Here is a 27,985-nt window from a genome sequence, read left to right on the forward strand (position 1 = left end):
GTGCAGTGTGTGTGTAATATATACAGTAACCTCTCACATAACGCACAATCAGAGAGCGCGGAAACAGTCATAGCACGCCCCCCCCCCCCTTTTTTTTTTTTTTTGTGAGTCCAAGATATGGTCATAATGTGATTTTGACAAATTTTACGCAGGTGGAGAAATTGCCCATTTGTTAAAAGAACATACTATGCTGCTACGATAGTGAAAATGCAGCCTGAGGCCAAAAATCATCAAATATTTAGTCATTACACGAGACAACTGGTCAAAACACGGTAAAAAAAAAGACAAAACGTGGGCAGATTTCGTCATAGCGCGCAATGCATCTGCCCATGACGTATGTGCTGGTCCTCCCTGCCTCTTAGCGGTTTGCCTAGACCAAGCCACAGGTTATGCTGATTTTGCTAGGTACTAAAATGAATGTATGAGATTTGGTACTTATGGTAGTGCTAAGTACATCTGGTACGATTTAGAAAAAAAATGCCAACCAATTTTCTGTTAAAGATCTGTGATGAGCATAATATAATAGAAATAAGCTGTTTAACTTTATTTAGGAAGTGGCACCAGCGTCCATAGAGGACATGTCTTTACGAAACTTAAGTACGTATCAGACCTACACAGTGCACATGACGCATTCAGTCACGAGTCTACTACGAGCCCAGAAGAAAGTGCTTGGCTTTACTTAAAAATGGGCAAGCCACAATATTTGCAGAAATTTAGAAAGGTGTGACTAAAAGACAAAAAGTACAAAAACTGGCTTCTCAAGGTCCTTGGAGATGATAGAAATGGATTTTGTAAAATTTGCAAGTGTACTTTGCAAAACTGTGAGACCTTGAGAAATGCAGAAACACAAACAAACATAAAAAGGCTGCAGAACCTTTTAGCAGAGTGCAACACACAGTTCTCCCATTTAAGAAACTTGGTGAAGCAAAAAAAGTGGAGGGAACTCTGGCTATGTTTGACCTATTGATTAATATTGACCTATTTCGTCAATATTGCGCAGAAAAAACTGCTATAACTTGATTATAAAAATGTGATGTGGGGGGGGGGTGAGGAGCAATATCAGCAACTTTTGATACAATGGTTTGCAACATTTTAGCGACTTTTAGGCATTAGCATACCGACATTTGAAAAAATGTGAGTTGGCAACCCTGATTCCTGTGCACTCTGACCATGCTTGACCTACTGATTAACCCTTTCTGGGCTGGGCAGATTATGTCTGTGCCAGAGTTAGCCACTCACACTGACCCACATCTTCGCGGCCCGATATTTTACTTTGATTGCTCTGTGTACATATGCTTTTCATGATAGAATGTTGGGTTTGGTGTCATTTTAAAGTTGAATAGTTGTACTTTACTGTAGTATGTTCAAAAAAGGAGAACAAAGAAAATAAAATGTCAAAATGATGAGTTGAAGTTAGGCGAAAAGCAAAAATTTTATTCCTTGCCGTAGATAAATATTCGGCAAAAAATAATGAGTAAAGATATTTAAATTTGGTTTACACCAAGCAAAAATACAATAAATTACCTCTACAATGATATATACATTATGGTAATTTTTGCATTTCGTTGTAAAATAAAGTGAAAGGAAAGAGATGCACAATTTTATTTTAGTCTCGGCCACATATTTGCTTTGCAATGTTTTTCTTTGATTGGTCAATGTAAATACACTATTTATGATAGGATCCTGGTTGTGGCGTTATTTTGAAGATGAATAATTGTACTTTATCGTAGTATGTTCATAAAAGGAAAACAATGAAAATAAAAAGTCAAAGTGACGAGTTGAAATTAGGCAAAAACCAAAAATTTTATACCTTGCTGTAGAAAAATATTCACCAAGAATAAAGTTATAAAGAAACAAAGCCATGAGTCAGACCAGCTGTGCAGTACCACCACACATAGAGCAACCATTCTGTGACATCATGCTCGAACCTCTTTAATATGATGTGTAAATGCAATTTATGGTGAATACAGTATTTTACAAAAGTTTCTTAAAATGACAATTATAAGCGACATCCGAATCTCTGAGGTTGGATTTGAAATGACGATCGAAATAGTCATCTGAATCTCAAAGGGTTAATACTGACCTATTTTGTCAATACTGTGCAGAAAAAACTGCTATAACTTGATTACAAAAATGTGGGGGGGGAGGAAAAATATTAGCAACTTTTGATACAATGGTTAGTGACACTTTAGCGACTTTTAGGCATGAGCACAGTGACATTTGAAAATGTGAGTTGGGAACCCCGATTCCTGTGCCACTCGAGTCAACCCTCTGCCTGCTCTCTGCCTCCACACGTGCTGTGTGTTAACTTTGCTCTTTTCTTTTGCCACCTGACCCAGCCTAACCATGCCACACTACCGTGACTCAGCAAGACGACAGAAGAGTTTGACCCAGGAGCAGAAGCTTGACGTGATCAAGAGGATGGAGGGAGGAGAATGTAATTGTGCCATTGCCAAAAAGTGCCAAGTCAACGCGTCAACTATTTGTCTGATCCAGTGCTTGTTATGATGGAAAGGTACCTGGTCATGTACTGCAACCAATGGGAGAGGGAAGAAGTTCCAATCACCTCTATAAACACACACAAACTCTTCAATTCAAGTAGAGGAATCCTCCAGTGTTTGTGGGTACTGAAGTCATTTTTAGGTAGGTAAATGTCCTGGGAAAAATCCTGGAAAATTGCCCCAAAAGGTGAAGCTGGAGCTGGCTTGGGTACCATGAAACCCTTTAACATGTAAACATATGGCTGTATAATGCGGAATTTTCATAATGCAGGACCTGCCAGGGACAATATTTGTGCATTATGTGAGCAGCGACAGTATATATATATATATATATATATATATATATATATGTATGTATATATATATACTGTATTTATATATATATATATATATATATATATATATATACATATCCTCAACCGTGGGGTTCACCAACTGTGAAATTCACGTGTTAATATGCAGTATTTGTATACTCACCTAATGCAGGGCCTTGAATCAAATATACCTGGTTTACAGTGGCTGCCACCAGATGGCAGAACGTCCTCTCCTCCTAGCAGCTTTCTTGCCATCCAGTTCAGTCTGTGTTGTTACTGGGAGCAGACTGAGGTGTGCGTTACAGTATCTCCCTCTATCAGTTTATCACTTTTCCCATTGTCATCATGGGCAAAAAACGTTAAGTCTAGTAAGGATGAGGATAATGATGAGGATGACAGCAAGGAGAGTAACAAAATGTGGTAAACATACCCTTTAACAGTAAAAGCACCTACCCACATCAGTTTTTCTTCTTTTTGATAACCTAACCTAACCTAACCTCCAGTTGGGAACTTTGAAACGAAATCCACCTTTGAGTACGTTAAGTTTCTTCCATTATGCCAGAAATAAACAATCACAGGTACGGCTTAACATTTTGGCATGTCCATTGCGCTCAGCTCGCGCCACCCCAGAATCGGCCGGGCATTGCCATGCTACGCGTAGTTACTTGCACGTTTATACTCTTCTTATTTCTGACCTTATTTTTCATTCTATATTATTCAACTTGGTCTTAAATTGTTTGCAATTGATTTTTCTGTATGGATATAAGCATATAAGGTTGAGGAGAATATCAGCATTACCAATATTATAAAAGAAAGTACAAGGACACGTAAAAAAACATAGGCAGCTAACATAAATGTTTATACTCTCTCTTTATTTTTTACATTTTTTTTGTGCTATTTTATTCATTTTACTCTTCATTTGGATGCAAATGTTTGTTCTACAATAATCTATCTATCTAAAAAAAAAGTGTATGGAAGGCCAGGCACACTCCATCATCACACTGTCAACTCGTACGTTATTTTATTTCTGACGACCTTTTATATGTTACTTCATTCATTTTAGTCTCGAATTGTGCATACGAGTTTTTCTACAGTATTATATCCATTCAAGAATGTCAGAATAATAACATCACTGTTCCTAACACAGTACATGCAGCAAAAAGGCAAATATACTCGAAATCCATACATAATAAAAATAATCTATATACTGTACAATAATTATATTTATACTTACCGACCTATGATGTCTGGAGACCATGAGCTAAGCATCAGTATAATCCCTCCACCCAATCCATGAAAATACGTTTCCTGGAGATGCTCAGCTGATGGTAGGTGGAGGGGATGGTGGGGAAGCATTAATGCTTCACCACCCAGTACAGTAAAACCTCAATTTAACGGCACCCTAGGGGGCCCTGAGCACGCCGAAAAAAAAAAATTCCGTTAGATTGGGGCTTACACCTATCGATACCCCCGGAACTCATCTCCATCTATCTATCTATCTATAGCCCGACGCCCTAATCCCGCAAAATGGTGGCCGCAGACAAAACGCCTCCAAGTTGCTCTGTCACCCACCATTTGACTACCCTCCCCCCAACTCACCCCCCCTCCCTCATATACCTCTCAACTCCATCCCTCCACCTCATCCTCGGTCTACCTCTCCCTCTCCCTCCCTCCACCTCACCTACATACACCCTCTTAGTCAGTCTTTCATTCTCCATTCTCTTCACATGTCCAAACCACCTCAGTGTATTTCTCCTAATCTTCTCAACCACATCTACATCCACCCCACAGTGTTCCTTCACTTCTTCATTCGTCAACCTGTCCCTTCACGTCACTCCACATGCTCCTCTCAAGTAACTCATTTCCACTGCTCTCACTCTTGACTTGTTCCCCTCTTGCAAGGTCCATGCCTCGCTTCCATATGTCAGGGTAGGGATCACAATACTATCATGCAGTGACTTCTTAACTTCCATACTCACCTCCCTATTTCTCATCACTGCTTTCAGTGTACCAACAACCTTCCTTCCCTGCTGTACCCTTTCACGCACTTCATCCCTCAAAGTTCCATCCTTACTCATCACACTACCCAAGTACTTGAATGCACTCACATTCTCCATATCCTCACCATCCAACCTCACTGCACACTCTATGACTTCATTCCTCTCAAACACCATAACTTTACTTTTGTTTACATTAACTTTCAGATTCCTCCTCCTACATACTGTCCCAAATTCATTCACCAAACCTTGCAACTCCCATTCATCTTCACTCAACAGTACTGTATCATCAGCAAACAGCAACACCAGAAGTTTCCAAATCTCACCCTCATTAAAGCCACCCCCACATCCACTGCCCTGCCCTGCACCTCCTTCACAACCCCATCCATGTATATATTAAACAGCCATGGAGACATCACACAACCCTGTTTCAGTCCCACATTGAGATCAAAGTACTCATTCAGCTCACCATCCACTTGCACCATAGCCCTAGCTCCCTCGTACATACTCTTCACAGCACTCAACAATTTCCCCTCCACTCCATATATTCTTAATACCTTTCACATACCTTGCATACCTATTCTGTCATAAGCTTTCTCCAAGTCCATGAAGGCAGCATACACTTTCCTTCCCTTCTCTAGATACTTCTCCACTAAACATCTTAGAACAACTATCTAATCTACACACCCTTTTCCCTTCCTAAATCCCCCTTGTTCTTCTCCAACTAGCTAATCTGTCATATGCCTAACCCTATCAATAAGTACTCTACCATATATTTTACCAGTCACACTAAGAAGGCAAATACCCATATGGTTACCACATACTTCTCTCTCCCCTTTTCCTTTGTATAAAGGAACAATTATACCTGATTTCCAGTCCTCTGGAACCCTTCCCTCTTCCCATGCCAATCTACACAACTTCCATATCCACTCCACAACAATCTCACCCCCATACCTAAGCATTTCACCACACACTCCATCAATTCCTGGGGCCTTTCCCAACTTAATGTTCTTCATCGCTTCCACTACTTCCGCCCTACTGATCTCTTCCTCCCTCCTCTCATCTCTTCTTCTCCCAGCCATTCCCCAACCACTTATACTCACCCTGCTCTCACTCTCTACATTCAACAAATCCTCAAAGTGCTCCTTCCATCTCCTCAATTTCTCTCTCTTCTCCACCAACAATCTATTATTCCTATCTTTCACTCCCCTACTATTTCCCCTTTCACACTGCCTTACTTTCTTTACCTCCTTCCAAAACAATTTCTTACTCTCCCTCCATTTCACACTCAGATTCCTCCCAAACTCTTCATCCACTTTCTTCTTACTCACCTTCACCAGTTTCTTAACCTCCCTTCTCCTCTCTCTTCTCTCTCTCATCTTCTCCCCTACCTCTACTCGCTAACCATTCACTATATGCCTTCTTCTTTTGTTCCACAGCTTGTTTCACCTCATCATTGCACCATGCTGTCCCTTGCACACCCTTGCATCTCCTCTTCACTCCACAAACCGCCTCACACGCTGCGCCTATCTCTTCCATGAATATCTTACATACGTCTTCCACCCCTTCCATCTGCTCTAGCTCATACCTTCCCAATCTTTCTTCCACTATGCTCTTATACTCTGTCATTTTCTCACTATCTTGCAATTTCTCCACTCTTCTCACAGGAGCTGCTTCCTCCTATCTTCCCCTTTGTCTCCTCAACCACTTTCTTTGCAGCTCTACCTTGGCCATCACTAAGTGATGGTCTGAGACTCCATTCCCCCACCCTCTCCACACTCTTGCATCCAACACTTGTCTTCTCATTCGGTCATCCACACACACGTAGTCTATCATTGCCTTTCATTCAACAAGTTCACCATCCTTCCTCCTCATTACTCTCCATGTATACCGGCGGATCATCTTATGACGAAAGTAGGTGTTGGCTATTGCCAACCCCTTACAAGCACAGATGTCCACCAAAGCACTTCCATTCCCATCTGCTTCAGCTGGCACACCCCACTGACCAACCACTCTATCCACTCGTACATTCCCAACTTTGCCATTCATGTCTCCAATCAACAGCACTCTCTCGCTCCTCTCAAACTTGTCCATACACGCATCTACTCTCGCCCAAAACTCATCTTTCACTCTTGCCACTCGATCCTCTGTCGGGGCATACACACATACAATCGCTCACACTTGTATACCTACTTTCATCCTCACCCATACAATCCTTGCACCCACTGTTCCATACTCTCTTATATTCTCCTTCCACTTCTTGCTTATCATCAGACATACTCGCTTTCTTGCCCTCTCATTCTCACTGACTCCCGCACATATACCTACACCATATTCCCATTCTCTCACCCTTTCACCTTTCCATTTAGTTTCAGTCAATCCACATATATCCACTTTTGCGTCCTCAAGCACCTGAACAATCTTTCTCTCTTTCATTTCATCATTCACTCCTCTCACATTCCACGTTCCCACCCTAAGAATGTCCTTTGTCCGTTCCTTAGTCGTCAACGTATGGTTCGTCCGGGTACGGGGCGTTTTATTCGCTTTTTAGTTGGTTCTTTTTACGGGGTGGGGCACTAACCCACCACCAACCCTTTTAGTCGCCTCGTACGACAAGCAGGGATACTGGGGAAGCATTCTTGAAACACATTTTTAAGCATATAAACATGTGCAGACATACAAAATCAATAAAAAAATTCTATATTTAGAACAAAAGAAAGCAGGTAGGTGTGGCGTTGTACTGTAGTAAAGTACTGTACAGTAATCCAGGTAAGCCTATCTATCTATCTATGGCCAGACACCGTAATCCCGTGAGGGGTGGCCATTTGACTTTGAGTTATTTGTTTTATGGGGAGGGGCACTAACCCTCCACCAACCCACTTGTTGACAAGTAGGGAGCATGTATGGTTTGGTTATATGGTTACCACCCACCTTTGTAAATGGTTTCTTGGCTTACAGGAAAACATTTGGCTTGTCATTCAATGTAAAGCCACCTGTAAAGGGGAAAAAAAGCAATAAGAAGTGACAGAAAAGATGGGAGAAATAGGAAGAGAGGAGGGCAGGCACAGAAAAAGAATGATAAAAGCTAAGGAAGAAGTAGGCAGCACTACATCAAGTGAGTGGATAATGGTCGCCACCACCTACCACCTTCCTCCCTGTTATTATTTTCACTTTCGCCTACGATCACGTCCAGCGCAGTGGAAGAAACTCAGCGTGCTCAAAGGTGGATATCATTTCCCAATTTCCCAACTAGAGTTTACGTTAGGTTAAATTAATTATTAGGTACAGATAAGCTCAGTTAGGCCAGGTCTAGTTAAACACTTAGGGAAGAATAGTCCTTTCCGCCATTATGTTAACGAAATAAACAAGAGTTGTCACACCAGAATAGCTAAAAACGACGGGGAAACAGATTTAATAAGAAACATTTACTGTATTTACCAACCCAGAATATGAAAAATATAACAGACTATCAGGAAGATCTGATTTGGTAAGGTGGTTTTACTGCTTAAAGTAAAGCGTATGTTTAGTTCCCTCGGTGGCCGTGAGTTTAGAAATTTGCGTGCTGCCGTGGTCAGCCTCGAGAACATTTTTTCAAAGTTCTAAAATCAATTTCTTTGTCTTACACACCTGGCTTCCCCCCCCCCCCCAAAACCCATCCTGTGATTTGCTATGATTCGTGAAAGAAATAATAAAATTAGGATGCGTGCTACATTAGCATGGAAACATCGGTGAAAACATCAGGGATGAAGTGAACTGTGAAAGCCTGACTGCTTGGGATGGTAGAGCAAGGTCGTGTAAACACATCAGTGATCTTCATTCCATTTCTATAATTGCTTGCAGTTTTTCATAGCTCGCCCTAACCCAACATCACTGACACTGGTACAGTAAAATGTTGTTCAGGGTCGGCAGCTATGAAAGGGATAATGGAATACATTATTGTTTATATCAGTCCCCTCTCTTTCACACACACATAAGAATGAACAAAGAATGAGCAGTATATGTACATTAACAAGCAGAAATAACTGTGCTCAGGCGGTCCAAAATATATTGGGAAGAGTGATACGGAACGAAGAATGTGGAACTGAATTCTAGCCTACGAGAACATGTGGGACGAAGGAGTAATTTCTTTCTGATTAGCAAATATTTTTGTTCCATTTCATCTCCTAAAATTGTGAAACCCACAATTTTTTGTGTAAGCATACAGCCTTAAGACCTCGACAATTCAGTTCATATTCCTCTAGTTTGTCTAAGTATTTTTCTTGACTATTTTGAAGGTGGTAAATTATCTTCTCTTGCTGAAAGAAACTTACTCAAAATTAAGGTGCATGTAACATAAGCATGTAAACATCGGCAAAAGCATCTGGAATGAAGTGAATGCCTGACTGCTTGGGATGGTAGAGTAGGGTCGTGTAAACACACCAGTGACCTTCGTTCCCTTCCTATAAATGTTCGCAGTTTTATATAGCTCGCCCTACCTCAACGTCACTGACACCAAAGCAGTAAACTGTTGTTCAAGGCCAGCAGCTATGAAGGGGTTAATGGAATACATTAATGTTTGTATCAGTAAGCTGTCTTTCACACATACACAGAAGAAAGAACAAAAGAATGAGCAGTAAATGTACTCACTTTAAGGAGCACAAATAACTATGCTCAGTCTGTCCAAAATGAGTTGGGAAGAGCGATATCGAACGAAGAAGGTGAAACTAAATGCCAAGTAATTTTTTCTGATTAGCAAACATTTTTGATCCATTTCGTCCCCTGAAATTGTGAAACCCATAAATTTCCGTCTCAGCATACAGCCTAAAGACATCAATTTGTATTCATCCAATTTGTTTTCTGCATTTTTCTATTTTGAAGGTGGTAAATTACCTTCCTTTGCTGAAAGATTTCTTCCTTTATTATCATCAGGCTCTTTAAGCCATACCTTCGAATGTTTCCGGCATAATGGAAGAAACTTAACGTACCAAAAAGTGGATTTCATTTCCCAGTTTTCCAACTGGAACCTACGTTAGGTTAGATTAGGTTAGGTACAGTACAGTAATCCAGGTAAGTTAGTTGGCAGGTTGGAGTTGAACAGATGGAACTACGTAAATAAGTTCACTAAGTTATGAAGTCTCTAACACTAGTTCTTAAATCTAACAATAACATGCTAATTTTATTTTCACTTTGAGGTCAGGCTAGGCGGGAAGAAGATTGGGTAAGGATAAGCATACCCAGTTGGTGGGAAACTGCAAACAGACGATCGAGATGCATGCGGCACCTGCCACATTTGAATTTCTTTCTAATTTTTACCCATTTTGGGGGAATTTTTTATTATTTTTTTTCATAAATAATCCTCGGGAGATTTGTGCCATTAGTTTGGGGTTGCTGTTAGAATGAATGCTGTTAAATTGAGGTTTTACTGTATTTCTTCTTGCAGTGGTACACGCCGTAGCAAGGTGCAGCACAAAAAGCCACATCACACGACTTGCACTTACACTTGGTGTCTTTCCTTTTCCCAGACTTGTAACAGACACGACATATCAGATATTTCTTTAAGCTAAGTAGGGTATTGTTCAAATTCTTGTTTAGATGTTCTGGTTTATCAACAATACGAGGTCTTTTCCCAGGAGGACCAGTAGGTGTTGTTTCAACCTCCTCTTCTGAGTCAGATGATGAATCTTCATCTCATGGTGCAGGAGAGAAGAGTGACCGCCTAACACCTGATGGCCCAGGTGCTGGCTCTTGTGATGCCGCAAGTTCACCACTGGTGCTGCTGTCATGCTCACCTGTGTCAGCAGCATGTGGGATCACTTCATTTCTGACAGGCCAATTTGTGTACTTAAAGTCCATCAGTGAATCAATGAGGAGTCTGTGGAACTCAAGAAATGTCAGTTTCTTTGCATTTGTTGAAAAGTATTTATACAGAACATAAGCATTATGAACATTCATTTGCAAAAAGTAGAACGTGATTTTCTTTGTCCACTTTTGGCATTTACGTGTGAAGTGATAATGTTTAACCATTTGGTCAAAGTGATCAACTCCTTTCATGTGATCACCGCAGTCACAGATTGCTGTGGTTTTTTTCAGTGACCCACTGCAATAAAGTTATTTCATCTCTGTTCCTTACTCTCCATCTTCTTTGCAGTTCTTGCATCAGCATTATGGCAAGTTGTTATTACTGAGACAACTCGCTTGTCTTTCCACTGCATTATGAAAACATTGCCCTTCTGTCGGAATATAGTGGTATCAGCTGGCAGGTTCTTCTTTGCTTCTAGCAGGAGATCTTTGGGTGTAACAAGCTGCAATCTGAGAGTACCACAGGTGTACACACCTTGTTTTAGGAGCTGTTCACTAAGTTCCACTGAGTTGTGATAGTTATCCATACATAAATGATTAACTTTTATTCCTCAGTGGTGCAATCAAACCCATTACTGTTTCAATGGTCATTTTCCCAATCCCTGCATACACATCATAATCAAAGACATAACCTGTCATTGACTCAGCCAGCATGTACAGCTTTACTTCATATTTATCAGGTTTATTTGGATTATAAATCTTGAAAGCTGAATGGCCCCTCCTTGTCACTGTGCCATCATCAAGAGACAGGTACTTCTTGGGAATATAGAAGGCCTTGAATTTGTTGGTCAGGTATTCCATTACTGTTCAAATTTTTAAGAGTCTGTCAGTAATGTCTTCAGCAATTGCTCTATTGTTATACGTGTGAAAATACTTGGCAATTATAGTATATCGCTTCAAAGTCATGCAGGCACTGACAGCAAGCACATGCCACTAATACATTTTCATCTTTGGGGCTTTCACAACTCCCATCAACATAGTTATACCCAAAAAGTTTGCCATCTCTTTCACATTCACTTCATCCCACTCAGTCCTCCTTGGGTTGAAACCATCATGCAAGGATTGTGCTACATACAGGTTAGTTTCATTTACCAAATATTTCAGCAAATCTCTTGTAATGAATAGATAAATAAATCCAAGAGCAGTGGCTGGCGCTGGGACAGTCAAGCCTGGTGTCCCGGTAAAAATCTCTACAAACGGTGCATTGTTGTCTGTTGACCAGGCTGAATCATCCGTTTGAATGGTACGAGGAGCTCTGGCACGTTGGAAACAGGCATGAGTCTGGCTGGAGGTTGAGGGACCACTTCGATCGGCATCAGGTGGTGGTGACCTGCCATCACTACTGCCCTTACCACCGTTCTCTCTCGCACCACAAGCCCCATACTCGCCACTAGCTTCATGCCTGACACCACCACCACCACCAATATCACTTGTTTCACTTATTGTCATACTTTAACAATTCACTAGCAACATCACTGTCACTTTCTGTATTGTGAAGGTCTTCGAAATCACTTTCTGAAATTTCCTCCATTACAGCCCCAAACTTTGTTGGTGTGTTTCACTCCTTCATAATTCTGGTGTACACTCAAAACTTTCTCCTTTATACGCATTTCTTTCTCCATTTCAAGATGGATTTTCCCATTTCCTTTGTCACTATCCATTATGGATAAGATTTCCTGTGAATATAAAGGCAGTAAGACACAGAAAATGATGAAAAATCCACGGAAAACTGCAGGTCAACAGATGTGGCAGTAAGCAGAGTCCGACCACAAAGAGATAAGTTACTGATGTTTCCTTCGATGTGGGTGACTGAGTGGCAGCCTGGGGCAGTCACATGACTCACAGAGAAAATGGGAAGACATTGGCACTCATTTTACACCATATCCCATGAAAATTGAACAATAAATGGATTTTTGGCAAATATTTTACTTCAATGATGAGAATATCGTCATCGGTGTGCTTATGGGAGTTGTTTGGATGATGAGTATATCATCATCGGCATGCCAAAGTGTTAAGAAACGTGATGAATATAGCAGATGAGTAATTTTTCAGCAGGAAAAGGTAATTTACCACCCTCAAAATAGTCAGAAAAACACACAAAACAAACTGGTGGAATATGAATTGAATTGGTAAGGTCTTTCTGCTGCTTAAAGTAAAGCATGTATTTATCAAAAATGACTCTTGCTAACCTTAGCAAAAGGGTACTCATGGCCACCAGTCTTGCTGACTTCTTCACTGACACAGATCCCTTCATGGAATAGAGTCTAAAATTTTAGCACGGATTGGACACGTTATTGGCCCCACACAAACAGGTGCAGAAAGATCTCCTGAATAAAATGATGCAACCATCTATCCTGTGCTACTTCAAACCATCATCCAAGTCAGCTGGTAGTGGTCCCCAGCCTTCCAACAGCATGGCACTCTAGCTAGCTGATAACCTTTGTAATTTCAAAGTTGTATAATAAATCACTTTCTACCATCCTTTTGTTAATGTGTTTATAATTATATTTGGCACAGTCCAATGCTGTGTAATAAAGACCAGCAAAATAGCACATTTTTAATGTTATGCCCCTTATACCTTCGACCAAGGTTTCCCTAACTCTGTTTTCCCCATATAAAGTTAATTTCACCAACCACAGTTTTCCCAACCAAGGTGGTTTTCAGGAACCTAATCCCCATGGTTGGCGGGGTAGTACTGTATAGCTCTGTGACTTTTTTTTGTGTAATACACCTTGCTATGTGCATACATAAAATACATATATACAGCAGAACCTCTCTTGTCTGGACTACAGTAATAAACTTTTATCTGGACGCTCCATATCTGGTCATGCTCCGTGTAAGGATGTTAGACTATTGCCCTATTAGATCCATATCTGGATTTATTTGTCCGTACCCGGACACAGAAGTTCCAGCATTGGTGGCAGACCTGCCTACAGAGTATTATTTAAAAAAAAAAAAAGGAAGAAGAAGAAGAAGAAGAAGAAGAAGAAGAAGAAGAAGAAGAAGAAGAAGAAGAAGAAGAAGAAGAAGAAGCTTCAAGAAGAAGAAGAAGAAGAAGCTTCAAGAAGAAGAAGAAGAAGAAGCTTCAAGAAGAAGAAGAAGAAGAAGCTTCAAGAAGAAGAAGAAGAAGAAGCTTCAAGAAGAAGAAGAAGAAGAAGAAGAAGAAGAAGAAGAAGAAGAAGAAGAAGAAGAAGAAGAAGAAGAAGAAGAAGAAGAAGAAGAAGAAGAAGAAGAAGAAGAAGAAGAAGAAGAAGAAGAAGAAGAAGAAGAAGAAGAAGAAGAAGAAGAAGAAGAAGAAGAAGAAGAAGAAGAAGAAGAAGAAGAAGAAGAAGAAGAAGAAGAAGAAGAAGAAGAAGAAGAAGAAGAAGAAGAAGAAGAAGAAGAAGAAGAAGAAGAAGAAGAAGAAGAAGAAGAAGAAGAAGAAGAAGAAGAAGAAGAAGAAGAAGAAGAAGAAGAAGAAGAAGAAGAAGAAGAAGAAGAAGAAGAAGAAGAAGAAGAAGAAGAAGAAGAAGAAGAAGAAGAAGAAGAAGAAGAAGAAGAAGAAGAAGAAGAAGAAGAAGAAGAAGAAGAAGAAGAAGAAGAAGAAGAAGAAGAAGAAGAAGAAGAAGAAGAAGAAGAAGAAGAAGAAGAAGAAGAAGAAGAAGAAGAAGAAGAAGAAGAAGAAGAAGAAGAAGAAGAAGAAGAAGAAGAAGAAGAAGAAGAAGAAGAAGAAGAAGAAGAAGAAGAAGAAGAAGAAGAAGAAGAAGAAGAACAAGGTCAGCTGGGTAGCTCGTCGGCCTCTCTGTAATGCACGTGCAAAGCAAAGAAGGCTGTCCAGCTCCCGAACAAATGGTCAAAGTCCCCCAGCTGGCCAGATCGATCGTAAATTTCCGCCAGCTTGCTAGTAATACGGGCCCTAACCTACCAACAAAGCAAAACCACCCGTCTGCCTCATCACAAAACGGTCAAAGTCCACACCCCCCATCCCTCCCCCACCCTGGCCTCCTTCTGTCCATCGCCTGTGTGTTGATTTACTCAAAAACTATTGGTCATGTCGATACAGTATTCTGAAAACACCATGAGAAGGCTCGTGATCTTATACATCTAGAATATGCTTAGCCCTTGCATGATGCAGGCAAACTTTGCATCAGAATGTGGGGAAGTTATTTGAAGCTATTTTTACTCTTGAACAAGTTCATTTCTCACTGCATTTCTGTACTTTTACTCATAAGTTTTGTGTGTTTTTATTAGCTTATCTTATAGTATAAACACCAGCAATGACGATGGTATACAATTTATACAAATATAACCAATTTCTGTGGGCAAAATTGGCTGAGAAAACTTTTTTACTTGTGCCAGGTGGGAAGCAGACAGGCCTAGCTGGGCAACATTGCTCTGTAAGTCAGTTTCTTTTTTTCTTTTTTTAAATAACAGAACAGAGGAAGGAAAAGTAAATGAATAAAAAATAAAAATAATCCATACACCAGATTACTGGCATCCTCCATTCATAAAAGATCTGGAACAGTTGGAATTGAACACCTGTTGGCTGAAGTTCAGGGGGAAACGACTCTGGGGAAGCGAGGTCCAGAGAGATGCAGTTTGGGGAATAAAAGAATTCTGATAAGCAGAAGTTCTGCAATATGGCTGAGTGACATTCCATACATGAGTGCTACCAGATGCCCGTGTAGCACGAGGGAAGACATGGACAGGTGGCACAAGGGACACAACTTCGTATGAGCATTTGCCATAAAAATATCTGTAAAATATTGCAAGGAAGGAAATATTCCTTCTTACTTGTAGGGGAGGTAGTTTATTTATACCAGCAGGGTTAATAATAATTCCAACAGCTTTGTTCTGAATTTTGTCTAGTTGTTTTAATGCAAACTCTCCACATCCATTCCCCAAGGGTGAGCAATATTCAAGCTGAGAGTGCACATGACTCTTATAAATTATAGTGAACTGCTCATCAGTACGAAGTTATGGACTCTGTACAACAATCCAAGTTTCTTTGAGGAAGTTTTAGCAAGTGATCTGACATGAGAGGTCCAGCTGAGGGCATTGTTAGGTGAGACACCAAGAACTTCAATATTTTTGAATATAGGAATACTGTATTAGTAGCATTAAAGGTAATATACGAATCTGGCAATATCTGCGATTAGTATATTGTATATATTTTGTTTTACTAGCATTAAATGAGCCAAGGTTGTTTTATCCCCATTCAATGATCGTAGATAAGTCTTGATTTATGGAGATGGCTGTATTGAGTTGAGAGTTAGAGATATTAGACTTTGTAACGGGTATCTGAATGTGAATGAACTGTTAACTGTTGAGACATCTGCATTTGAATGGATGGGATTGTGGGTGTACGGCAGGCTTAATGACAACATGGGTTCTGAAACTCGTTGTATAACCATCATTTTCATTTATTTCATTGTGAATTTTTGTTGTGTATGCATTGTTTTCTTAGTATCTAGCATTATAATTGATATTCCCATGTGTGTTTTGAAGTCAACATAGCTGAAAGACCAGAGAACACTGCCACAATCAGGAGGGGTACTGTACATAAAGGTAAGGTATTTGTGGATTTTTATTGTTTATCCATGTTTTTTTTAGGATTAAACTGCATATTCCAATGTGTGTTTTGATGTCTACAACTAGCTGAAAGACTGGAGAACATTGTCAAAATTAGGAGGGGTACTGTACATATAAGTTCAGTATAGGTACAGTATAGGGTTGGATATGGGTTGGGCATAGGTACAATGCAAGATATTGGTCTGTATCCGAACTTTGCCCCTATCCAGGTATGCCTTTGGCTTTATTATGTTGGATAACTGACGGATTACTGTATATAGGGGGAAAGGTTGTCCAGATAAGGAGATTGTCAGGAACATCAGGGTACTCGCCAGTCCATTCCAAAAAACATTACCTACATTTCCAGGAAAATGGAAAAAAGAGTGATAACAAAGAGGAATACTTGGCTGCCAAGCATTGGGCTAGAAAGAGGTTCACAGGGCAAGGTCTGAGTCTCAGAGGCTTTTACTTGATAACCTAAATATTGTGGAAAGGAAGAATATGATATTTAAGGTGGCAAATCAGATGAGGAGGGAGAATTGGGATATTATAGGTGAGCAGTGTGTGAAGAATAATAAAGGAAAGGCAGTGGTGAACAGTGGGGGTATTAAAGATGCCTGGAGAAAACATTACAACCGATTGTTGAATGAGGAGTTTGACAGGCACAGAGAAGGTTTGCAACTAGCAAATCTAGTGTCTGGCCCTTGGTCTTTGATTGACACTTACTGTGAGCTGGGCAATAGGCAGGATGCAGGTGGGGAAGGTGGCAGGTGTGTCTGGGTTGGCTGTTGAAATGTTGAAAGTTTCAGGAGATATAGGAGTGGGGTTAGTCACTGACTTGATAAATACGATTATATGTGAATGTGTTGTACCAGGTGATTGGCCGAAGAGTATAACCGTAAATGTGTACAAGGGGAAAGGTGATGCTCTGCAAAGAGAAAATTATAGAGGTATGAAGATTTTGAACCAGATGATGAAGGTATACTGTCAAAGCAGAGGGAGAGTGGTCACATGCTGTTGGCCACAAGGATGTGGGAAGTAAATCCATCTTGTGCAGCATCTGTGATAAGTAGGTGCATAAGAGATGTAGTGGTATTAGAGAAAGATTGCAAAATAATGCTGATTTCGTGTGCGCAGTGTGTTGGGCAGAGTGCAAAGAGACTGTCAAATGTGAAAGGACTGATCTTGCTGGTGAGGGACTTGAGTGACTGTGTGGAAGAGTTTTGTTATTTGGAGGACATGTTATGTACTGGAGGTGGGGCTAGAGCTAGCTTTGTGGCTAAGGTAAGGAGTGGTTGAAGGATGCTTTGGGAGTAGCTGCCTCTCCTAACACAGAACCCTCCCCCTCCATGCTATGGGATCTCTGTGTTTGGAGCGTTATGGCAATGTGAGCTGGGTAGTAAAGGAAGAGGATACTTGTAGGCTCAGACATACAGAAATGGCAACAATTAGACAGATGTGTAGTGCATCCTTGAATGTGAGGCCTTGGGGGGGGGCTAGGTTTACGACTGAAGAGTTGAGAGGAAGGATGAGAATGGACTGTATTGGTGGTGTGGTTGAGATGGTGTGGGCATGTGGAGAGGATGGAGGATGGTGAGAAGTGCGTATGTCATGGTGGCGCTGTGTGAGGAAGACCAAAAAAAGATCTGGGAAGAGGTCTGAAAAGGGAGGCTGCCAGAGATTAAGCAACATGGAAAGCCACCATTAGGTGATCAAGGCTGATGCATACAAGCAAGCTTAAGCCTTTACAAATGATACCACACAATTAATCCCAGGATCCAGGGTCATTCTTATTGCTACCAGATGATTTTACTCAACTTAGGAAAGGCTTCTGTTCTTGACCGGGTTTACAGATATACCTCAACTTACGAACATAATTGGTTCCAAGAGGCCGTTTGCAAGTTGATTTTGTTCCCAAAATGAAAATCCCTTACAGTACTACATGTACAACATAAAAAACACTGTCCTGTTCACTGATCTGTCAGTAGGGTTTTAAATGTTCTGAAGCAGTTTATACTGTATTATGAAATATAAATGCATAAATTAACACAATAAATAAACAAGAAAATATAAAGTATAACACACAAACTCTGTTCCTGCTATTGTCAGATGCCTATTTACAACTGACAAAAGATAGTGGAATGTTTGCCACCTGCGAAGATGTGGATGTTGCAAGCATTTCATTTTGTTTCATTAGATGTAAATATACATTGGACATAAGCGATAACAGTTATTTTATAAACATTACTGCAGCTCACCTAAGGGCAGACACAGCAGGACTTAAAGGAAGTGAGCGGAGGCAGGTGGAGGAGTGGAGTTAGTTGGAATATGCGGGTGAGGAGAGAGCAGTGGGCAAGTTGGGATTTTCGGGAGAAGCAGGCTGAAGGGATGTGGGTGAAGGCTCAGCATAGGAGGTTAAAGGTTGTGGATTGTCTAATTTCATTTCCACCCTTGAGAAAAACCTCATGATTGACGATTGGGAAGCATTCTTCTTTTTCTCGTCAAGGATGAGACTATAGCAGGCCAGGGCATCATGCACAGCAGCACAGACTTTGCCAAACCAGTCGGTATCCAGATCCTGTTCTTCAAAGGAAGTAAACCTTTTCTCTAACATTCCAAAGGCACCTGTTAACCCCTTGATAGTTCCAAAGAGATGTTCCACAGAGATGGCATGTCGCTTCCTAGATGAGCCACCACTTATCAACATGCTTGCATTTATCAGCCATATTAAATGAAGTGAAAGTACTAAAAGCACAATGAGCAGTAATCCTCTCTCCTCAAGGCAAACAAAACAAAAAAAAGAATGACAGGTTAGCCCCCTAGCACCCACATTGCCGCTTAGCGACCCGCCTCGCAACTACTGTCACCCGCCACATTCAAAAGCAGACGCAACGGGCCGCTACAAGCTAAATTAGTTTTTCGTGGTTACATTCGTACCTGTGAAATGTTCGTTATTTTTTCTTGCTCACATCTTTGAAATACTCGGATCTTGAATGCTCGTAAGTTGAGGTATGTCTGTATTTCTCCTGTATCTGACCCTTCCAGTCTGAAAAGCCTACACTATATAAAGCTGTCAGAATATATGAATAATAAAACAAAAGAGATGTCACCAGGCCAATGGGTTCATTCCCCTATCTTTAGTTTCTGTTTCCACACTGTCTCTAAATTACCATATCCCCTTGGACACTGAGGCTTGAGTGCACAGCCTAAGGCAGTACAGTTTTATTACAGAGGCTTAACAGAGCATTTTAAATACTGTAATAATCTTTTAATATGTTGCTTTTCAATCTGTTCACAATACAAGAAAGGTGATACAGTATGCATAATGCTACCTCTATCACTGAAGGTAGAAACTATGATAAGAACAAAGAAAACTTGCCACGTACAATATACAGAATTACAAAGTACCTGCAAAGCAACCTTCCTCTCATTGATAAAATCTCTGTCAGTGTTGCCAAACACCTTCTTGGGTGGCAGGAGAGGGACCAATGTTGTCACCGCCTTGAGTGTGGTGTGCAGCTGGACAAAGTCAGAGTAGCGGTGGTTAACATTCCACTTGTTCTCAACATCCGGAGCACGCCACACCTCCATTGTGTACTCCTAATAAAGTAAGACACCTTGTAAATATTGCACATAATATTACAGTATTCACTGTAATGAACATACTGTACATCAAATCACTTTTCTATTGAACGTCACCAAACAGCTACGTGTTAACTCATTGACACTGTATGACTTCTTCCTGCTGAATAAAATAATCTACAACAAGAAAGAAATACTGGTGACTAGGTTTTAGCTACTGTACTTTGTGAAAAGATTTAGGAAGCTACCACAGTGAGAGTACAGATGCGGATGTGGCAATGGTACACATAATCAATTTTCCTACTGTACTAGGTTTTTGAATTTCATCACCAAAGTTTAGAGTTCTTACTTGTGGGTTCTGTGAGTGAATTTTTTTTTTTTCAGGTAGGGAGCAGGTTTGCAAAAAGCTGGGCACTGTTGACTAAGTTAAATGTGGTTACATTATATTCAGTCAGTGAAGACAGAAGTTTAAGGTAGTGAAAGTATTTCAGACTTTCTACGTTTCTTTATGTTACGTAATTCTGTTTTAGTACTGTTTCCCATTCCTCTCTCTCCCTCTCCATTTTTTTTTTTTTTTTTTTTTTCCAGACCGTGTCCTTGTGTTATTTTCACTTACACAATATTGTGGATGATTTTTTAATGTTTTTACTATTTTTTTCCCTTTTTAGATCACTGATGATGATCTTTTAAACGTCAAAACATTTGTAATAAAAATGCTGTTCACGTCTATGCTCGCTGTCCTCTTCATTCAGAACTTGGGGTTCCCTACGAACACCCCACTACCTGAGGTTATACAAAAAAGATATGGACACTCCGTGCTGCACGGGTTCAGAAGATTCAAGAATTCTTCAACTAAGCTGCAGAAACAGCTCGACCTTGTAGCAGTAGTAGTAGTTGTTCCCTAGGCAGTCTGGCCGAACAGCCCCGAGTCCCTTAGGAAGGCCATGGCCGGGACCGGGCTTTCCCACAGAGCTCTCAAAGAGTGTATGTTGTGTTGTTGGCGTAGGTGATTGTGTGCAATGCAGTCTTCCATAATGAGCTTAATAGTATGGGGTGCTGTGTTGCATCCTGGACAGGCATCAGTGACGGAGTCATCCAGCCTCTTCTGGTAGCTTAAGAGGGCTGGATGGTGCCCACATCTCAGCCTAGCCAGGTGGACCCTGTCCTCACGAGGAAGATAGGATTCAGAAGGGTGGATGTCAGGAGGCTGTGCATGCAGCTATGTGTTGTCTTTAAGTGACTGAATGGAGCAGCGAGTGATCTGGGTGTGGATATACTTCTGGAAGCTGGTCTGAGGTGGGCAATGGGGGAGAGATGACAGTATTTGTGTATGGTATCGTGTGCTGGGTGTTGTTTTGATGTTCCTTGGTGTGGGTGGATGTGCTGCCATGTACTGTAGTGGATGTTGTGGGTTTGTGAAGGCTGCAGCAAGAAACTGGGTGCCTCTCATGTCTAGGCGATCCTTGACTTTGAGGACTTTGGTTTCTTGATGTAGGTGGTCTGTGGATGTAGTAGCTGTGCAGTCAGTAATTATCTTTAGGGTCTTGTTCTGTATGGTCTGTAGAGTGTTGTAGTGTGTTTTGGTGAGGTTAGAAGCCCAGGCAGGGCTAGCATAATTCATCACTGAAAGTATGTATTATTTGTATACTGTGGTGGTGGTTTCTTTGTTGTGTCCAAATGTTGTATGGGCAAGTGACCTCAAGCATTGAGTCTTGGTGTTATTTTATTTTTAATGTTTGTGATGTGTTGTTTAAATGACACTGACGTATTGTATGTTACAACAACGATTTTGGGTGTGTGAGTGTGTGGTAGGGGAGTGTTGTTTATGGCGAGGTGTGGGATGTGACTGTGTTCTGCTGTCCAGTTTGTGAGAAGGGTCACTGTAGATCTGGCTGGGGCTATTTTGAGCCTGTTTGTGGTGAACCATTCGTGTAGTGTGTTGAGGTAAGGTTGAATGATGTGTGCAGCTGTGTTTGCGTTTTGGTAAGTACATGTAAGTGTTATATCATCTACACAGGAAGCTATGTGTATCTGTGGTGTGTAGGGTGTGGGAACGTCGTGCATGTAAAGGTTAAAGAGTGTAGGGGACAAAACAGATCCTTGGGGGACACCGTTTGTGAAGTTTCTGATCTTCATAGACTGACCGGCAAATGTTACGTGTGCACATCTGCCTGCTAAGTAGTTTGCCAGCCATCTTTTTGTGTTATTGTGCATGTTTGTGTTGAGTATTTTGTTTGTGAGGTTGTGGCGGGGGATGGCATCAAAAATTTTTTGCTAATGTCTAGTGTGATTGGGAGTGTTCTGTGTAGTGGATTAGCTGAATTCATGCCATCAAAAACTCTCTGTGTAAGGTCTCCAAGAAGAGTGTTTGTGGAGTGTAGTGGCCTAAAGCCATGTTGTGACTGGGCTAGGGGAATGTGAGGTGTGACTAGTCGTAGTACCAGTTGTTCAGTGACTTTAGAGGGGGTGCAGAGGAGTGTGATGAGGTGATGTGAGGAGGGTAATGTGGGGTCTTTGTTGGGTTTAGGGATAGTGATGATATTGCCATGCTTCCAGATGTTGGGTATTATCTTGTGTGTGTAGCTGTAGTCTGATATGTTGGTGAGTGCTTGTATGCCTTGTTGTCCTAGGTGTTTTAGGTGAATGTTGCTTATGTTGTCTGGTCCACAGGCAGATGAGTGCTTTAGGTTGTTAATGATGTGCTTTGTCTGGTTGTAAGTGAAAGGTGCGTAGTCTGGGTCTGTGGGGAACTGTCTCTTACGTTGGATGATACATTGGTCTTCGGGATGGGGGTTTAGATGGCTGACTTGTGAAAAGTGATTGATGAGAGTGTGTGCTTGTTGTTTGTTTGAGGGTATGGTGTCTGTGATGGCAGCGTGTGATTGTGTGGTGTTGCTGTCGGAAAGTGTGATGCTGTTTAGTGTTTTGTAGAGTTTGCTGATGTTTGTTTTGTGGTCAAGTGTTTGGAGGTAATTTTTCCAGTTTAGTGTTTGCTGTTCTGATATTTTTTTGTTTATTTGAGTGTTGAGTTCTTGTATTTGTTGTACGGTGTCTTGTGTATGGGGTGTTGGGGAGTGTCGCAGTGTGTCCCGTTGTCTGATGAGGCCTTGAATTTCTGGTGTGAAGTTGGGGTTGTGTCTCTTTCTGTTGCCTCTAGGGATGTGTCTTTTGTCTGTGTTTTGTATAATTGTATTGAAAGTGTGCACAGCGGTGTTGATGTTTGTGATGGGTGTACTGTTTAGTGTTTCGAAATGTTGTTCTGTTTCAGTTACAAAGGCTTCCCAGTTGGCTCTCTTATAATTAGTGTATGTGTGTTTGTGGCCAGCTGGGGTGATTCTGGTATTGGTGGTGATGATGATTGGGAGATGATCAGAACCTAGGATTTTGACCACTCTCCATGATGTAGTGGGGGTGAGGTTTGGGGAGCAGAAGATGATGTCTGGAGATGATGGGAGGAAAAGGGTTTGGTGTGGGATATGGGTATGTTGGTCTAGATTGTTCAGTATGAAAAGATGATCGGTCTGGGATTGTAGCACCAGCCCTTTGTCTGTGTCAGGGTTGTTGACATGCCAGGCCGACGACTTGGTGTTGAAATCACCACCCAGGATGATGTTGGGTATGTTAGTGATGTGGTGTATCTGTGGAGAGTAATTGTGTGGTACTGTGGGGGATGATTGGGGGGGAATGTATGTGTTAGCGATTGTTATGTGTGATTTGTTACCAGTGCGTATTTTAATTGACTGTATTTCTGTTGTAGTGTCATGTGGGGGGAGAAGTGACTTTGTGTGTGCACTGGTATCTGCCAAGTTGATGGATTTGTGTACCAGGGTGATGAGTCCACCACCACTGTCATCGGCCCGGTCTTGTCGAATGGTGGTGAAGTTATGAAATGTCGGTGTTTTCTATGCTCTGTGTAGTTTTGTTTCTTGTAAGATGGCAATGTGTATGTTCTGTTGTTTGATGAATTGTGTGAGTTCTTGTTTTTTGGTGTTTATGCCATCTATGTTTAACTGAAGGATGTTTATGTTGTGTGTGCAATGTGTGTTGGCTGCTGCAGCACGGGGGGGAGGTGGTGTGGGTGGAGGGGAAGGGGTAGGAGGAGGTTGTGATGGAGGTAAGGGTTGAGGTGGATTAGGATGGGTTGGAATGGGAGGAGTTGGGGGACTGGATGGTATGGGCAGGATCGGTGGGTTTGCTGCTTTCCTTGTCTGCTGCAAGACCTATGATGCCTTTCCCAAATTTTTGAGTTTTAAACTATACCAAAAAAACTATATAATACAGACCTGTACAAGTCATGGCGGAGAAAACTTCTCGATTTAGAGATCAATATGAAGAAGAAAGAAATTTAAACACATAAAGTGCATATGAAAAAGTTCTGTGAAAACCTTAAACCCTCCATCTCAATGCTAGATTATTTTTGTCTAGTATGATTTGTGCAACGCAAGCTTGATGTACAATGGAACAATGTTTCAAATAGACATGAAAAGAAATTACACAGGATTGGTGCCCAACGCTTACTGAAATCAAGTGACCCTCAGAAAATCGTTTTTAATTATTCAGACAATTCCCTCTCAAAAAAGGAACAGTTCCTATTATCCTTTGGCCTGGATTTTTGTCTCCCAGTGTTTAAGCATTCTTTTTATAGATAGTACTTATCATTTGAAAATCTTGCAGATTTAAATGTGTTAAAACTGCTAAAGGCCATCAATTTGATTTGGTCGTTAAAAGCATAAGCCAAACAGCCTCTGAAACTTTTTACGGTTTTAAGCCCACAACAGTGTTCTCCCATAATAAACAGGTCAGATTTTAAGTAACTGAAGAACCTTGGAAACAAATAAGACCTGGTTGTATATTGTCCCGACAAAAAAAAAAAAAGGAGTCGTCCTAATAAACAAGTCTAATTATATCCTTAAAATGAGAGAAATATTAAATGACTTCACTAAATTTACTAAACTATTGGTACTTTGAAATTTTTGCTTTGTCCATGAATAAAGAAGATAAAGTGACTAAATTCATCAACAGGTTAGTTTCTCTTGATGTTATTTCTTATGAAGATTCAAAATCCTTGAACCCTGAGAGGTCGACTCCCGCCATGTTATATGGTCTACCTAAGGTACACAAACCATCTCTTCCCCTCTGTCCCATCATGGCTGCCTACAATACTGTTTCATTTAAATTATCAAAGTGGCCTGTCCCACTTCTGAATGTCCTAACCACCAACGAGTTCACAGTGAAGAACTCGTATGAGTTTGCAGATTCCTTGTCCAAAATTAATATACCTGACACTTATTTTATGTTCAGTTTTGATGTTGCCTCCCTGTTTACGAATATACCCATTGATGAAACTATAAACATATTGCTGAAAATGCTCTATAAAGACATTCAACTTTTCAGGGGGATGACAAGAAATGTATTCAAAGAACTTTCCTTTGTTAAGGATGCCTTGTTCATTTTCAATAATGAACTCTACAAACAGATTAATGGTGTTGCTGTGGGATCACCCCCTGCCAATATATTTTTATATTATTATGAGCAACGTTGGGTCTGGTTAGTACTTGGATGGGTGACCGCCTGGGAACACCAGATGCTGTTGGCATCCCTACGTGTCAAGTGGGGTTGGTGGAGGATTAGTGCCCCTCCCTGTAAAACAATTAACTTTAAGCCCTTGACCACCCCGTCTGGGATACATGGAGTCTGGCAATGAATGAATGAATGAAAAAATTATTATGAGAAATTATGACTACAAGATTGTTCAAGTAATATTAAACCATGGATGTACCGAAGGTATGTCGATGATACATTTGTCATATTTAGAGATACAAGCCATGCTCAAGACTGTTTGCATTATATTAACACTTGCCATGATAACATACAGTTCATGGTTGAAACAGAGTCTGACGGTTGTCTCCCATTTTTAGATATCATGGCTAGGAGAGATAATGGTAAATTCCTGTGTTCTTTGTTCCATAAGCCTACTTTCTCAATTTGGGTAGCAGTTTTTTCAGTTATTTTTGTAAAATGTTTAAAATAAATGCTGTTAAGACCTTTTGTCACATTAGGGCATTTTTTTCTCTCATCTACTGTACATATTCTCCATTCCATGATGAGATTTGCTTCCTAGGAAAATATTTTGTAAATAATGGCTATAGTGATAATTTGTTCTCCTGTAAGAAATTTTCTTAACAACCATTACATGCCTAAATAACCAATCTTTACTGCTAGTAAGGAGGTGCTTTATCTTAGTTTACCCTACTTGGGTGATATTTCAGTTCAAATGAAAAACAGTTTAATTCACAGTCTTTTTAAATTTTATCCTCAAATTGATTTTAAGATTATGCAGTACAGTGAACTCTCACATTTGGTGAGTAATAGACGCAAAAAAATACTCACCAAACTGGAATTCGCCAAATCTGAACTGAATAACTAATGGGAAAAAAATAAATTGGTTCTGAGCATGCATGACTGGACTGATTTTCCTCCTATATTACAACATTACTGGGTGTAAATCATGTGAGAAACACAGGTAACATAATTCAATTTATTTTAGCCAAGAAACAATACAAAACAGAAAAACTCACATAAGAAAATAAAATAATGGGCTTGATGTACACGTGGTGCATGGTGTGTGGATGCCTTAGTTGGTGGTCTGCCAAGGTCACTCATTCCACATTTCTGTGTTTCATCAGCCATTACGGGCAGTACTATAAAAACTAAACGCCAGTACTGACGCAAGTGAGCGTTTGACGTTCCTGTTTTTCGTACCATAAATAAATTTGCTGTTCATGCCAGGCGTTCGTCACCTGGTCATGGCGCAAAATAGTATTGGAATGTCACAGGAGAATAAACGCCACAGGAGACCCCCCTTTCGTATAACAAATTTAAATATTCATAAAGGTGATAACCAGTTTTTCCATTTATAAAAACTGAATAATTCAGGAATCAAATTTTCCCTAGCAGGCTAATATATATGGGAAACACAAGGCTGTTCATAAGATTTTACAAGACTAAAAGCTTCTGTAACGAATATTAGTAAACAAAAACTTCTATGGTGGCGACGTGGCTCGTAATATTGAGTTAGGATATTAAATTATGCTTTCTAGTTTATTTCAGACTACTTGTGTACTTTCTGAATAGAATTTTGAAACAGCAACTGTTTGAAAATTTATGTGTTAGCCAGCTCAGTGCTTTAGTTGGCACATTTGAGGGCAAGCCAGTAAGCTTCTGCCTCTAGTCCAACAATATCGTTGTGTGACACTTCTTGCATATGAAAAGTCATGAATAAATGACGTGTAAGAAGTGCATATACAATATTATATTACATGACTGAAATTATACATATCAGAGTTTGGCCAGCATTGGTAAATGGTTAGTGTGGTTTGTATTATTCACCTGTTTTAGTGTTCTCTCTTACAGTTAAGTTTCAGAAATTGATAATAAAAAAGACATAAATTTTTCATCGGTACTGACAAGTATGTGCAATCACTTGTTTCTTGAAAAATGTGATTCTTTTTTGCACCAAAATAAATTGATAAGCTGATGTAGTTAAGATAGTTGGGTATGGTTATCAGATACCGGTATGAGCGAATTGGTTGGTTAGGATGCTGGCTGAAATATTACCTGTTTCAATCAAGCACTCAGATTTGAGCATAGGTGTGTTGGCTTTAAAGCAAAACTTGTTAGTAATGCAGATTTGTTCATGCGAATTAAAAAAAAGATAAAAGGCATCTTTCTATCCCAAGAGCTGTTCTTACTTACAAATACCTACAGGCCTAAGGAAATGGGCTGTTCCATGCATATATAATATAAAAACTAGTTACAGTAATTGGATAAAATGACAGTTATTGTATTGGAGGAGTAGATAGGTATAGAAAAGTCATGGAATGTTGGTTAGAGTGGAAGGGTTATACAAAAGCATGAAAGGTGCAGTTAAGCAATGACACAAACAGGAAGTAATGAGATATATATTTAGTGAAGGAGACAAACATCAAGCATATGACCAGAGTAGGAGAAAGCTAGGAAAACAGAACAGTAAACAGTCTGAGAATATATAAAACAGAACTGGATGAAAGTACTATAGAAGTGGAATGATTTCTGGGAAACAAAAAGGAAAGCTTGTCTAGTAGACTGGGACAGAAATAATTAGCTACTGTATATACAATGTAACTTAGGAAATCATTGCATACTGCTTGAAGGGAAAGGTAAT

At 40.3% G+C, this 27,985-nt stretch overlaps 1 protein-coding gene across 1 annotated transcript in view; it reads right to left on the minus strand.

Moving 5' to 3' along the window:
* The window catches only part of LOC145403713 (PX domain-containing protein kinase-like protein), a 1,006,790-nt gene that overhangs the window by 880,272 nt on the left and 98,533 nt on the right, over positions 1 to 27,985 (minus strand). Inside the window, exon 2 of the mRNA XM_080275395.1 lies at positions 19,609 to 19,800. Coding sequence (XP_080131521.1) covers positions 19,609 to 19,800 — 192 coding nt within the window. The remainder of the gene's footprint in view (positions 1 to 19,608; positions 19,801 to 27,985) is intronic.

Source organism: Coenobita brevimanus, chromosome 61, assembly GCF_032717465.1.
Source record: "Coenobita brevimanus isolate Jiangsu-jjx chromosome 61, ASM3271746v2, whole genome shotgun sequence".
In the NCBI taxonomy this organism is placed as follows: domain Eukaryota; kingdom Metazoa; phylum Arthropoda; class Malacostraca; order Decapoda; family Coenobitidae; genus Coenobita; species Coenobita brevimanus.